This window comes from Canis aureus, chromosome 7, assembly GCF_053574225.1.
Source record: "Canis aureus isolate CA01 chromosome 7, VMU_Caureus_v.1.0, whole genome shotgun sequence".
Classification (NCBI taxonomy): Eukaryota; Metazoa; Chordata; class Mammalia; order Carnivora; family Canidae; genus Canis; species Canis aureus.
In genome coordinates, this window is record NC_135617.1 from 25,758,458 (window position 1) to 25,771,710 (window position 13,253).

Below are 13,253 nucleotides of genomic sequence, written 5' to 3' on the forward strand. Positions count from 1 at the left end.
GGGAGTTTTTCTTTGAAAAAAAAAAAAAAGCATATTATACTGAGGTATGATGTTTTTATTTGATTACAACCAAATGTTATCTATTTTAATTTTTGTAAATTAATGTTGCAATGATATTATAAACATGAAACAAACTTTCTTATGGTTATTTTTCAGTAACCAAAAGCAACAATATGATCCTATTTAATATAGAATACATCCCTATAAGGAAACAGATTGAGAGGCTAAGTGTATCATCTAAGGCACAAAACTAGTCAATGGAGAAGATAGATTTCAACCCATATTCTTCTCATGCTAAACAGACACCTGTGCAAGACAAGCAACTTTGATCAGAAGAGCTGATAAAAGTGTATATGGCAGAAATGACATATGCAAATATGCATGTATTCATACACATAAATGTCATATGGCTTAAGGCTGCTCTGTGCATTTCCCACTGCCCTTCTGTGCTTCAATGGTCTCTTGATAGTTCACCTATCTCCCGCACCAAATATCAATTTATTTTGTTGAATAATAAATAGAGGAATTATTAAAGATGACAGTGTGACATTAAATGAGTAAATTGAAAATATAAGAATTCTAGTTCTTTAACAGCCAAGAACATAGGGATACCAAAAACAAAAGATAATACTTTAAATCAAAAGGCATTTTATACCACTTATGTGCATTTTAAACTGATGCAGTGTACTATATAGAGAGGTATAGCAAAGAAATATTTAGGGCTCAGGAATAAAGATTTGATTTAGTTGCATATTGATAACAGTTAAACTCTTTAATATCTACAAATAAGACATAATTGCATTTTCACATATCTTACAAAACCACAATAAAGTACTGGAAATTAAAAGCTCAAACTATGATGATAAACTCTGCCTACGTAATTATTGTTACTTGGTAATAATAAATGATACAAAATTTCATGGATAAGATTTATTACTGATTACAGTGATTTGGAAAACAGGATAAAAATTTACAAATGAAACACATCCAGAAAAATCTAAATTATATAAAGTAAAGCCAGGAGAGTAAGAAGACCTTCTTTTCTTATCTATTAAATAGTTCTAGTTTTAAAATAACCATAAGGAAATTTGGTTTTATGTTCATAATATCATTGTAATATTAATTTACAAAAACTAAAATAGAATATTTGGTTGTAATCACATAAAAACATCATACCTCAGTATAATATGGTTTTTTTGGAGAACTCCAATTGCATTGGGTTATTCTTTTATTAATTTTAGTAGTTGAGTGGGAATACCTTTTCAAAGGAAATAAAATTCTGGTCCAAAAGTAGCTGAAATGGAGTACCTAAATATATGAGCCACCTGTGACTCTAAAAATTCTTTGTCTTGAATGTTGACTGCAGGCTTCATAATAATTTGCAATTCTTTCTTTCTTTTCATAAATAACAGGTTCTGTGCCAGGAAGAAAATGAACATTGCCTTTGCGGACAGCAAAACAAAACAAAACTCTCACAACAGTTGCAAATGAACAATTCACCTTAAAACATTAAAAATACCCTGCAAATTTCACAGCATTGGGTTCTTTTATTATATAGAACTTAATAATTAACAAAAACAACTTCCGTTCTCTTGGCACTTTGATACGAGGACTTAATTGAGAAGCTCCCACTGTGGAAAAAGAATTAGGTAAGGGCTGCAGCCTCAGGGCCTGGCTGCAACTGCTACCTTTTTTTCCTCATCAGCACTTTCCAGAACAAGAAGCTGATACTATGCACTCACAAAGTCTTTCCTTTGAAGATTTCAGGGCCCTTTAAGAAGCTCCATTGGTGCTATCCAGCACTATTAGTCCCATTTAGATGTTCTTCTCCTCATGTAACTGTGTCCCTCACTATCAATAGCTTCGTACAGGTCCTTTTTATTCTCTTGTGTTGCATGTAGATAACCAATATATGCCACGCAAAGCGAAAGAGTTATCAATCCAAAAGCCATTACAGGTTTGTTCTGCCAAAGACAAAAAAAAAAAAAAATAAATCCTCATTAAGACTAATAATTTGAGGAGACCCAAATATTTGTGGCACTTCCCCCTTGACATACCAAGTCTTTATTACCACACTAGCATTCCTGTGGTGATATTTTCCATTATAACAATTTACCTAGTTCCTTATTCAATTACTTCAGCTCCTGATCATTCAAAAATTATAGAAGACTCTTGCTTCTCCTCTCTAGTCTTTCTCCTGTCTCCAACCTGGTTCTCAGGCCTCCACCTTCAGGAACATGGTGGTTGGAAGAGAGGCGAAGGGAAATGAGGCACGGAAATGGATCTGGTCCGCAGAGTTTTCATTGTTATCTGGGTGACATGGAAAAGCTGCTTAACTTGCCTGAACCCAGCTTCCCCACAGGCAAAACTTCAATTAGTTAATCTTATTAGGAATAAAGTATACATGCTATTCTTCTTGCCTGAGTTCATGGATAACTTGCAAAAAGCCTTTCATTTTCATGTCACATATTAAGTGCAACAAAAATAACAATCTATACACTCTTCTCTGGGAACCTACTCTATAAGCTCAAGAAATTTAGTGATTGGGGCAGATACTATGCTGTTATAACCTTGATTAACTGCTGAAAACTCTAAGACCCTAAGAGACAAAGCAATATAACTTTGAAACTGGAAAAAAAAAATAGGCAAGATGTTCACAACTCCACAGAAATGTTTTGTCCCATCTGTGGTATAACTCATATCTTCTTTTTTGTGCATTCACACTCAACAAATTAGCCTTTTGTAGGTCAGTGTGAGTGCACAGTAATTGTAATCAATACAACTTTCAATTAGTATTTTCTGCTTCTGTCATATCTGCTGTATTGCTATTTCAAATCTTAATCATCAAAAGAATAAAGGTCAAGCTTTTTCACTTGGATGGACACACAAGAAAGGCCACAAGCTCAAAGCAGTTTGAATCTACAAATCTTGAAATGCACTTGGCAATTAAAACAACAAATCTGTTCAAAGGTTGTAAAACATTCTACCTTGACTTAATGATTTGATTGTTAAACTGACCTATTTAACTTTACACAGTTTACACTGGCAACTATGTTAATACTCTAACCAAATTCAACTCATTTAAATATATTGTATAACAACTTGATTTCATTAACATTCATTTTAAAACAAATTTATCTTTATTTAAAAATAAAACTGGTCAAATATAGTCAATAATTTGCAACAAGAATATAAGTGATTAGCTAACTCCTTTACAGTGTACAAGTGTATGTTTTGTAACTTTTCATAATATTTGTAGTATCCCGTAAGTAAAAATATAATAAAGGCTGGAATTGTAGTCTCTAAGAATGACCAGATTTTTATTTTGTTTTGTTTCAAGGGAAGATCTTATTTACTTAATAGTACCTGATCAAATAACAAAAATTTCCTTCAAATTAGTACAACCATTAAAATAAAAGTTTAAATAGGAATTTGAGAAGTGATCTATTAAAGTGCGACTATATTGTGTTAAGGTTCTCAATACCCTCAAAATGATGAGTTTTACATGTATATTCAGAAAAATAGCATTTAAAAAATAGCATTTAAAATTTTCCTTCCACCTGCTTTTATTGTGAGGTCATTAGTCAACATGAAATTTTCATGATACAATCAAATGTTACAGGAAAATAAAAACTTCCTATTTCTGATAGCCTAACTAAACTGAACATAACATCTCATCCTAGATATATTTCTTACAGGCTTAATGAAGAGCTCTGGATTCACAGCTCGAAATAAGGTTGTTGTGCGGACTCCTCTAAGCCCTGGATTTTGAAAGTCTTTCTCTTTGGGTGGTTCCTTTTTAAAGCCGGGAGACTCAGGTGCTGAAGACATCTTCTTGACTAACAATGATTTATTACCTAAAAATAAAAAAAATAATAAAAAAATACTTTTTTTCATGACCATGTTTTTTGATAATGTTCTTTAAAAAATCATTCCGTACTCATTCATTTTTTTGAATTCTAGTCCAGATATATACCAAAAGTGATTACCAATTGTTTTATTACTTTGTATATCATGTACTTTGTAAATGGTGCTTTAAATGTTGTTTGGTAAAACTTATTTTCTCATCTCTCAGAACAAACCAGTGAGGTGGGCAAAAGTTGTTTTCCTACTTTCACAGAAGCCTGGAGAATTATTCCTTGGTCTGAGTCACACCGTATCTTGTTATATGAAAAAGGTATTAAGGGTGGGCGGGGCAGTGGTTAATCCATATCCTTATTTCCTCCTATTTTCACTCTTCCTCACCTTCCAACAGCTGAAAGGACGCTAGCATCCCTCAATTTCTCCCACAGCTTCCCCTCTGGCCTGTGCTTCTCAACAATCTGCTGGCCTACCCAAGCATGAGCACCAAGCAGTAAGGCTAAGTAGTTATTTTCACTCCTCACTGGCATGTCAGTGACTTTCTGGGAAGGATTGTTCTGCTATCTCCTCAATCTGAATATCCTTCTTTCTCTAAATTACTCTAACTCTATCCTATTAAATCCAAATGTGTCTTTTAGCTTCTGGTTCTCCCAGCTAAAATGTCAACATTTTGTGAATATTCTTCTCTTCTAGGTACTAATAGGCAAAAGCTTATTCTTATCATTCCTGCCACCTAATGTTGGGGAGGAAGGGAAGGGTTGGAAGGGAAGAGGTAGGTAAAGAAACCTTTTAAAGGCTGAAATTAATGACAATATAATAAACTTCTCTGGGGAAATGTGCAACCCTACCATATAGTACATGTTATGACACAAGAGTCCAACATTCATATTTAAGCACTCATTGTGGCTTTGTTCATACAGTCTTTAAGTCTTTCATTTTACAGATTTTATAAAAGCAATATTTTTACAATTTCATTAAGTATGGAGAAAATTAGGAGTTCAGGTTTTTTTAAACTATTTTTTTAAGATTATATTTATTTATCTGTGAGAGAGAGAGAGAGCGCGCATGAGTGGGAGGGGCAGAGGGAGAGAGAGAGGCAGACTGCCCACTGAGCAGGGAGCCTGATGGAGGGCTTGATCCCAAGATCCTGATATCATGACCTGAGCCGAACAAAGGCAGATACTTAACTGAATGGGCCACCCAGGTACCCCAGGAGTTGTTTTTTCAAAACTATTTTTGTTGAAGTAGTTACTTCATCTATACCACTTAGACCACTTAGATAAATACTTTATCAGAAACACCTACCTGAAGGGAAATTTTTTTTTTTTTTTTGAAGGGATAGATTCTTAATGCTTCTTATATATACTTGCCGGGGCTTCTGAAATGTTCACTGTCCCCTGTTCCATCATCCACTGAATATTATGGTTGTCAATGTCATCATCATCATCATCATCATTCACTTTGACATTAGTTAGCTCTTCTATAGCAATTTTAGGATTTGCTAACTCTTGGAAAATAGTTCAACTTGTTATCTCTAGCTACAAACTCTTTAAAATCAAACTGGTTTGAGAGACCAGTAACAACTGAGTACCAGACTATTTCAAATACCATGCTTGGTTTGCAGTCTTCTTCCTGGTTAACCTCAGGGAATTCCACAGGAATCATGTCTGTTTTCTGCCAAAATTTCACTATGTGGATGGCTCTACAGACCACCGGATCTCAGCAATCATATCAATAGCTAGCTTCATTCTATTTTCTGTTTTCTCTTCTAAATTTAGAATTGTTTCAGCAGTGCACTTTCACTGTGAAAATTATACCCCCATCTGATAGCTTTAGAATGGCTGTGCAGTTCAATGGGAAAAACTCAACACACACATGATCCATGCATAGGGCTATGTTGTAGGCAGAGCAATTGTCTACCAGCAGGAGGATATCATGTTTTGCTCTTTTCATCTCTTGCCAACATTACTGGGCCATTCGTTAAATAAACTTCTCATTTTTCAGGTACAGGTACTGGTTTGGTAACTACAGGGGAGCAAACAAACATTTTTTTAAAAAAAGATTTATTTATTTGGGACTTGATCCCGGGACTCCAGGATCGTGCCCTGGGCCAAAGGCAGGTGCTAAACCGCTGAGCCACCCAGGGATCCCCCAAACAAACATTTCTGAAGCACTGAGGGTAAACTGACTTGCCAAAGACAAAGAGTCTCACCTTTCCTGTCCAAGATGCATTATAGCAGAATAGAGCAATGATCAATCTTTGTTTACTTCTTTTGCAAAGTCTACCTTGGCCATGAAGTACATGAGGTAGCAACTCATAAATTTAATTAGCATTTCAAACATCATTCAAACTGTAACTAGTAATTGTTGTTTGTTTGTTTTTTTTAAATTTCTCCTGTATGCAAGTTACTAATTTTTTCCACTGGAACTAGTTTTTTTTTTTTTTTTTTTCACTACAGACAACTTCTAAAACGATTTCATAATGTGCCTGAAATTTGTGCAGCCATATACACTTGCTTGAAACTCATCTTGCCCAAGGCTGGCAAAAAAATCCACTGCTTTCTGCTGACCAAGAGGTCCACTTATGTGCCGTGTCCATGTCCTGCACTAACTTAAAAACATTCTTTTAAGTTTATTTAAGTAATCTCTACACCTAACATGGGGCTCAAACTCTGAGATCAAAAGTCACCTGCTCTTCTAATGGAGCCAGCCAAGCACTCTGACCTGCACTAATTTCTTGATACCACATAAACATAGCTATTAAAGGGTACTGGCATTTGTTTCTGCTTTAGGCCCAGAATCCCTTTAACTTCCTCTTCATTTATGACCTAATCCCTCAATAACGTCAACAATATAGGGGGAAGGATTTCTTTGCTGCTACTCCTTTCTCATGGCAACAACCTACTCCTATTGCTTTCATTTCCTTCTATTAAAACTGCTAGCATTTCATCTTTCCCTCTCAGCCATGAGAGCAGGGTACTTGGCATGTACTAATGCCTTTAGAATTTAAGTGACAAATGTGGGTTACCAGATGCCTAAGCCTAGTACCAGTGATGTTTCTACTTAACACGATTGACTGTAACAGGGAGAAAGAAAATTCAGAAAGAAGCAATCACTAAAGTGGAAGCAATAGTATAGTCTGTAAATCGGCTATACCCATAATAAAAATGTGAGGCAGTAAATAGTTAATACAATAGTCATACTGTGAGGACTGAATCACAGCCTCAGAGTATACTGCTAATTGAAACTAAGGCATTAGATAAAAAATAGTAGGAAGGCCTGAAAAAGCAAATACACAAAGGTAGGTCATCTAACCATAAACTGACAAAGCAGCATTTTTCTTCAATTAATGAGAAACTGCTGTATATAATTAAAACAAAGATATCCAGTAGAATATGGTTTAAAATTGTTTACTGGGAAGAAAAACAAGATAATGGGGAAGGTGGGTACAAAGGGCACATACTGTAGAGCACAGAAGGGTTTTCGGACCACAGTTAAACACATACATTCTGCGTTGATAAAAATATGCCAAGAATTGAGTATGGTTAACTCAGTCCTTACCTCAAGTCCAAAAACAAGACAGATTTCACCATTTCAAAATCAAAGGATGCAAAAAAATTTTAAATTAACTCTAAGGGATTCAGTGATGTTAAATGTTGAAATTCAACCTATATGAAATGTCTACAAAAACTATGGACTAAGTGTTCTAACATGAATTGTAATGACTTAATTTGTTTTTAAGTAGACTCTACACCCCGTGGGAAGCGCAACACAAGAAGCCCAACCCCCAATGTGGGGAGCCCAACATGGGGCTTGAACTCATGACCTCGATATCAAGATCAGAGATTAAAAGTTGAACGTTTAATTGACTGAGCCACTCAGGCACCCCTATAAGGACTTAATTTTATTTGCAAGATTCCTTGGTCTCCTCTTTTCCTTAGCAGAACCTATGTTTTCTTTGTAATGAAGTAAATAACTAAGGCAGTATTTATTATACTGCAATCTCTAGACATCCATATTCACTTAATAATGCACTATTTATGTTAAACTTTTTACCAGGAATGACAAATACTTGAACTGGAAGCCACCAGAAATGTTTATTATAGAGATATTTACAAATTAAGGGATTACCTACCGCACTATATTTAAAAGATTTCATATGCTACAGGGGCACCTGGGTGGCTCAGTGGCTGAGTGTCTGCCTTTGGCTTGGGTCATGACCCTGGGATCCTGGGATTGAGTCCTGCATTGGGCTCCTTGCCAGGAGCCTGCTTCTTCCTCTGCCTATGTCTCTGCCTCTCTCTGTATCTCTCATGAATAAATAAATAAAAATATTTAAAAGAGAAAAAATATTTCATATGTCACAATTTCCATTGCTTGTGATACTTTCAACAAAGTGGATAAGTAACATTTTCCATTATATATCAGTCTTTCATAAGATGTGGTATGAGACAGTTCAATTTTATTGCTTTTTAAAATATTTTATTTGAGAGAGTCGGAGAAGGAGCAGAGGGAGAGGGACAAGCAGATTCCACACACTAAGGAGCCCAAATCGGAGCTTAGTCTCATGACCCTGAGATCATGACCGGAGCCCAAATCAAGAGTTGGATGCCCAACCGACTGAGGCACCCAAGTTCCCCATTGCTGCTTTTTTTATGAGCCACAGTCACTGAAGATGTTATAATAGTTCTCCCCAAAATTACATGAATTTGTTTATACAATCTCTTGAACAAAGAATCTTAACATACACTTTGAATTAAAAATGTAGATTACTGAGTCTATAAAGGGCTTTAGTAGTCAAAAATGTTATATATAAGACACAAAACAATACAGTATCTTGTCATGTAGAAAGTTCTTTTGAATCTCTTTATATCTCTTTATATGCCTGGCCCACAGAGCTATAGATACATGGCTGGAGCAGAAATTAAAAATGTGTTGGTTGGATAAGTATATAGAGAGAGTGCAAAACCTTGAGTGTTTTGTTCACAGTCAAAATTTGAGGGGAAAACAAATATCTACATCAAAAGTAAACTTTTGGACAGACCCGGTGGCTCAGCGGTTTAGCGCCACCTTCAGCCCAGGGTGTGATCCTGGAGACCCTGGATCGAGTCCCACGTCAGGCTCCCTGCATGGAGCCTGCATCTCCCTCTGCCTGTGTCTCTGCCTCTCTCTCTCTGTATCTCAAATAAATAAATAAATAAATAAATAAATAAATAAATAAATCTATCTTAAAAAAAAGAAACTTTACGATACTTTTTTTTTAAAAAAGTAAACTTTTAATCTAGAAGTGAAAGCTATTTTCAACTGCAGAGCTAATGTAAATTCCATTTGTAAAAGCTGCTGAACTAATCATAAATTAAAGCACACCAGTAATCTGACATCACCACTTGAACTGTACCTAAGACAAAAACACATCTATTTAACATCTAGCACACTTCCTTCAGAACTTGTCCTCCCATCACTTTGTCCAACTTTCTCCCTTACTCTTGTTTCCCACTGCAAGCACTTACTTATATTTGCATATGATATTGACCAATCTCTACTTCAACTCACTTTTAAAGATAGGTTTATTTTTAAGCTAGGGAAAAACTTCTCATTTATTGTGTTAAAAAGGAAATCACACAAAACAAACACACACAGAGTCTGGCAGGGATGATGGAAACTTGGCATTGCTCTGCTCCTAGCTAAGACTAAGTGATTAGTCTGTGTGTGGGCCCACTTGCAAAATACTCAATAAATCAGGTATCCAAGAGGCCACCCTTGGCTGATGCAATCTGTCCTGGAGCCCTTCTTGTATTTCTTTTCCATTTTTCCATTTTTCCATCACTCGTTTCTTGTTCCTTTATTGACAAATGATATGAAACTGTCGTTTATATATTTTTTATGGGTACGATTTTTCATACCTACCTGTAAAGAAAAATTATCTAAATTAAGCTCTATTTACTTCCTATGTCTCTCCCTGGTAAAAAGTTCACCTTTTTTCTTCTGTCCATCCTCTTGTGAAGGAAATATGTGATGGGAAAAGGAAGCTGCAGTGATAAAGGATGCCTCCTTACACAGCTCCATGAGGGTCATTCACACCTCAAAGTGTGAGAATAGCGCCCTCCTGGAATTAATAATACACAATGTGTGAGGCTGTACGAGATAGTCTTAGACAGTCAGAACTGGTCATTTTTTGATAATTTTCCCTCCTTCACTAAAATTCTCGGTCAGGGGGATGATCCAGAAAGTATTTGGCAACGGGTATTAAACAACTCATTGACATAAAATTGGCATGACTATCTATATCATGTTGTACATGGAAATCAGACCAAGACAAAAAGACTATGAGTTACTTTGGGGAAAAATTTAATCTTCGGATATTCATTTTTGAAATCAGTATCTCAATAGAAGATGTCAAAACAAAATTACCAGAATTATAGGATGTTAGAGAGAAGGAATTATAAAATGGACAAACTATTTTAGTGAGATATAAAATATACTTGTTATTTTAGTTTCACTTACCACAGTATCTTGATATTTAAGAAAATAATTTGAAGTCTGGGACAGAACACCTGTAAAATAATTTAAATTAGAATAAGCAAGTTTGGGATAGAATCAGGGTTTTACGCCTTGAGGGAATTCAGCATAGCCTCAAATTCCAACTTTGCTACTCATAAGCTGGAGCTCTTGGAATAAGTGACAACCTCTGTGGGCCTCAGTCTCCACCCAAAGGGGTAATGTTACCTACTGCATGGAACAGCTGTGTGGATTAAGTGAGATCACACTTTTAAAAGGATATAACAGAAAAAAAAAAAAAAAGATATAACAGATGTTCAATGTTAACAGCTATTGTCATACCATCTAGTCAAATTCTTTTCTTTTTTTTTTTTTAAGATTTTATTTATTTATTCATGAGACACACAGAGAGAGAGACACAGGGAGCCCGACGTGGGACTTGATCCGGGGTCTCCAGGATCACGCCCTGGGCCGAAGTCGGCGCTAAACCGCTGGGCCACCCGAGCTGCCCCAATTCCCTTTTTTAAACAGAGAAACCTAGACCCAAAGAGATTGTCTTTGCCAATGGGAGTGAGATAATCCAGGCCTCTTCATTTCCAGCTCACCCCTAATCCACTACTTCACCCCCACAGTACTCCAAAATCGGTAAGATGCTGCATTTACACGTTATCACCAGAATCAGGAAACCTAAAATTGTAAACACTTGAATTTTCTAAATGGATTCTGTATTTCTTTTGATGTAAAACAAAAACCAAAAAACACCTACTTTTAAAAGTGTCTTTCCATTTCTTGAACTTACTGTACCTGAGGAAGGGAGAAAGATGTTGGGGGCAGCCCAGGGCCCCAGCGGTTTAGTGCTGCCGCCTTCAGCCCGGGGCCTGATCCTGGAGACCCGGGATCGAGTCCCACATAGAGCTCCCTGCATGGAGCCTGCTTCTCCCTCTGCCTGTGTCTCTGCCTCTCTCTCAAATAAATAAACAAACAAACAAATAAATAATCTTAAAAAAGGGGGGGGGGGCAGAAAGATGTTCACAGCGGCTGTTACAGACAATCCGAGGGCCGTAAAGTACGACTTAGGTCTACTTAGGTCTACCCCCCTCTCCGTGTGCAGCTACTACTCAAAGACAGATGCGCGTGAAGCCTCCAGAAAAAGCAACTGCATTCAACCAAGTTCCAGACGCTGTGCTGCAAGGAGAGCACGTGACACCGTTTGCCCCTAAATAAGAGTTTGGTGAGCTGGGACGCCACGGTGCTGTCCAGGATGTGGGGATGCGGGAGGGGGTCCAGGACCAGGGCCGGGGTCCTGGCACGGGAGGGGGCTCCCCCCGACGGCTTGGGGCCCCCACGAGCGGCGAGGCTCCGACGCACCTGGGAGTCAGGCCTGCAGGGCCACCGGCCCTCCAAGGTCAGGGAGCAGAGAGCGTGGTGGGGCGGCCGCGCCGAGCCCCGCCGTCACCTGCCAGCAGCCGCCGCTCACCTGCCGCGAGGTCACCTCCGGCGCCGCCTCCCAGCTCCGCCTCGTCTCCGCCTGCGGGACAGAGCGGCCCGGCGCGCAGCCGGCTCGGCGCCACAGCGGCCCCTACAGCTGGGAGGCTGCGGCGCAGGGGCGCGCGGGGCGCGGGGCGCGGGGCGCGGGACCCAGGCCTGCAGCTCGGTCAGTCCCAGGGGGGCGCGCCCACGGACTCCCCTGCAGGACCCTGCAGGGGGCATGTTTAGTTTCTTCCTTTCTTACCTTTAGTTTATCAGCCTCCCTAGGTTCTAATTTTGTGTGCCTGTGTTTTGTATGAATAAAAGGAGACATCACCTAGAAATCTATATATGTTTATTTGTTTATTTGCTGGAAAGAAAGTATTCTGAGATGGGAAAGAAGGCTGGGATTTGGTGTCCTCCAGCCCCGATTTTAAACGCACAGTCAGATGTGCAGTCACTGCTCTGTCATTCTACTAGTGCCTTGACATTGCAAGATGCAAGGTGTGTGGAGCTGTGGTGTGATAAGAATAGCTAGGGTTGCTGACTTGTACATACTTTCCTGATGTTAAATTTGTGGGGGGCCCCGTCGCAACCATGGCTGAAGAACAACCTCGGGTTGAACTGTTCCTGAAGGCCGGCAGTGATGGGGCCAAGATTGGGAACTGCCCCTTCTCCCAGAGACTGTTCATGGTACTCTGGCTCAAAGGAGTCACCTTCAGCGTAACCACTGTTGACACCAAGAGGCGGACCCAGACGGTACAGACGCTGTGCCCAGGAGGGCAGCTCCCTTTCCTTCGCTACCGCACTGAAGTGCACACAGACACCAAGATTGAGGAGTTTCTGGAGGCAGTGCTGTGCCCTCCCAGGTACCCCAAGCTGGCAGCTCTGAACCCTGAATCCAACACGGCTGGGCTGGACATACTTGCCAAATTTTCTGCTTACATCAAGAATCCAAACCCGGCACTCAATGATAATCTGGAGAAGGGGCTCCCGAAAGCCCTGAGAGTTTTAGACAATTACTTGACATCCCCCCTCCCAGAAGAAGTGGATGAGACCCGTGCTGAGGATGAGGGCATCTCACAGAGGAAGTTTCTGGATGGCAATGAGCTCACTCTGGCTGACTGCAACCTCTTGCCAAAACTCCACATAGTACAGGTGGTGTGTAAGAAATCCAGGGGATTCTCCATCCCAGAGGTGTTCCGCGGGGTGCATCGGTACTTGCGTAATGCCTATGCTCGGGAAGAGTTTGCCTCCACCTGTCCAGATGATGAGGAGATCGAGCTGGCTTGTGAGCAAGTGGCCAAGGCCCTCAAATAAGTCCCTCCTGAGGCTCCGTCTCTCCTCTCCATTTTCTCCACAAAGACACCAGCTGGTGGCTACCCAAAGGACACACTTCAAAATGGCCAGTGGGCAGAGAATCCTGA

General features: G+C 39.1%; 1 protein-coding gene and 1 pseudogene across 6 annotated transcripts; one reads left to right on the forward strand and one right to left on the reverse strand.

Moving 5' to 3' along the window:
• Positions 1 to 1,527: 1,527 nt before the first annotated feature.
• Positions 1,528 to 11,921, reverse strand: SMIM8 (small integral membrane protein 8). Of its 6 annotated transcripts, none has more exons than XM_077903145.1 (5): positions 11,728 to 11,889; positions 10,366 to 10,415; positions 9,769 to 9,967; positions 3,697 to 3,857; positions 1,528 to 1,964 (listed from the first exon to the last, which is right to left on the reverse strand). In XM_077903145.1, exons 4-5 carry the CDS (start codon positions 3,829 to 3,831, stop codon positions 1,806 to 1,808), a joined length of 294 nt encoding a protein of 97 aa, XP_077759271.1. In that variant the 5' UTR covers positions 3,832 to 3,857; positions 9,769 to 9,967; positions 10,366 to 10,415; positions 11,728 to 11,889; the 3' UTR covers positions 1,528 to 1,805. The 6 variants fall into 6 exon arrangements, with proteins under 6 accessions (XP_077759271.1, XP_077759275.1, XP_077759272.1 ...); XM_077903149.1 differs by having other exon boundaries at positions 11,837 to 11,852; XM_077903146.1 differs by lacking the exon at positions 9,769 to 9,967 and having other exon boundaries at positions 11,837 to 11,921.
• Positions 11,922 to 12,080: 159 nt separating this feature from the next.
• On the forward strand, positions 12,081 to 13,253 carry LOC144316795 (chloride intracellular channel protein 1 pseudogene; annotated as a pseudogene).

Bases quoted from the DNA above. Each gene is read 5' to 3' on its own strand.
- SMIM8 (XM_077903146.1), bottom strand. From the start codon at position 3,831: ATGTCTTCAGCACCTGAGTCTCCCGGCTTTAAAAAGGAACCACCCAAA. The intron at 1,965-3,696 runs GTAAGAAATATA...TGTCTTTGGCAG, and splicing joins CAGAGCTCTTCATTAAGCCT to AACAAACCTGTAATGGCTTT.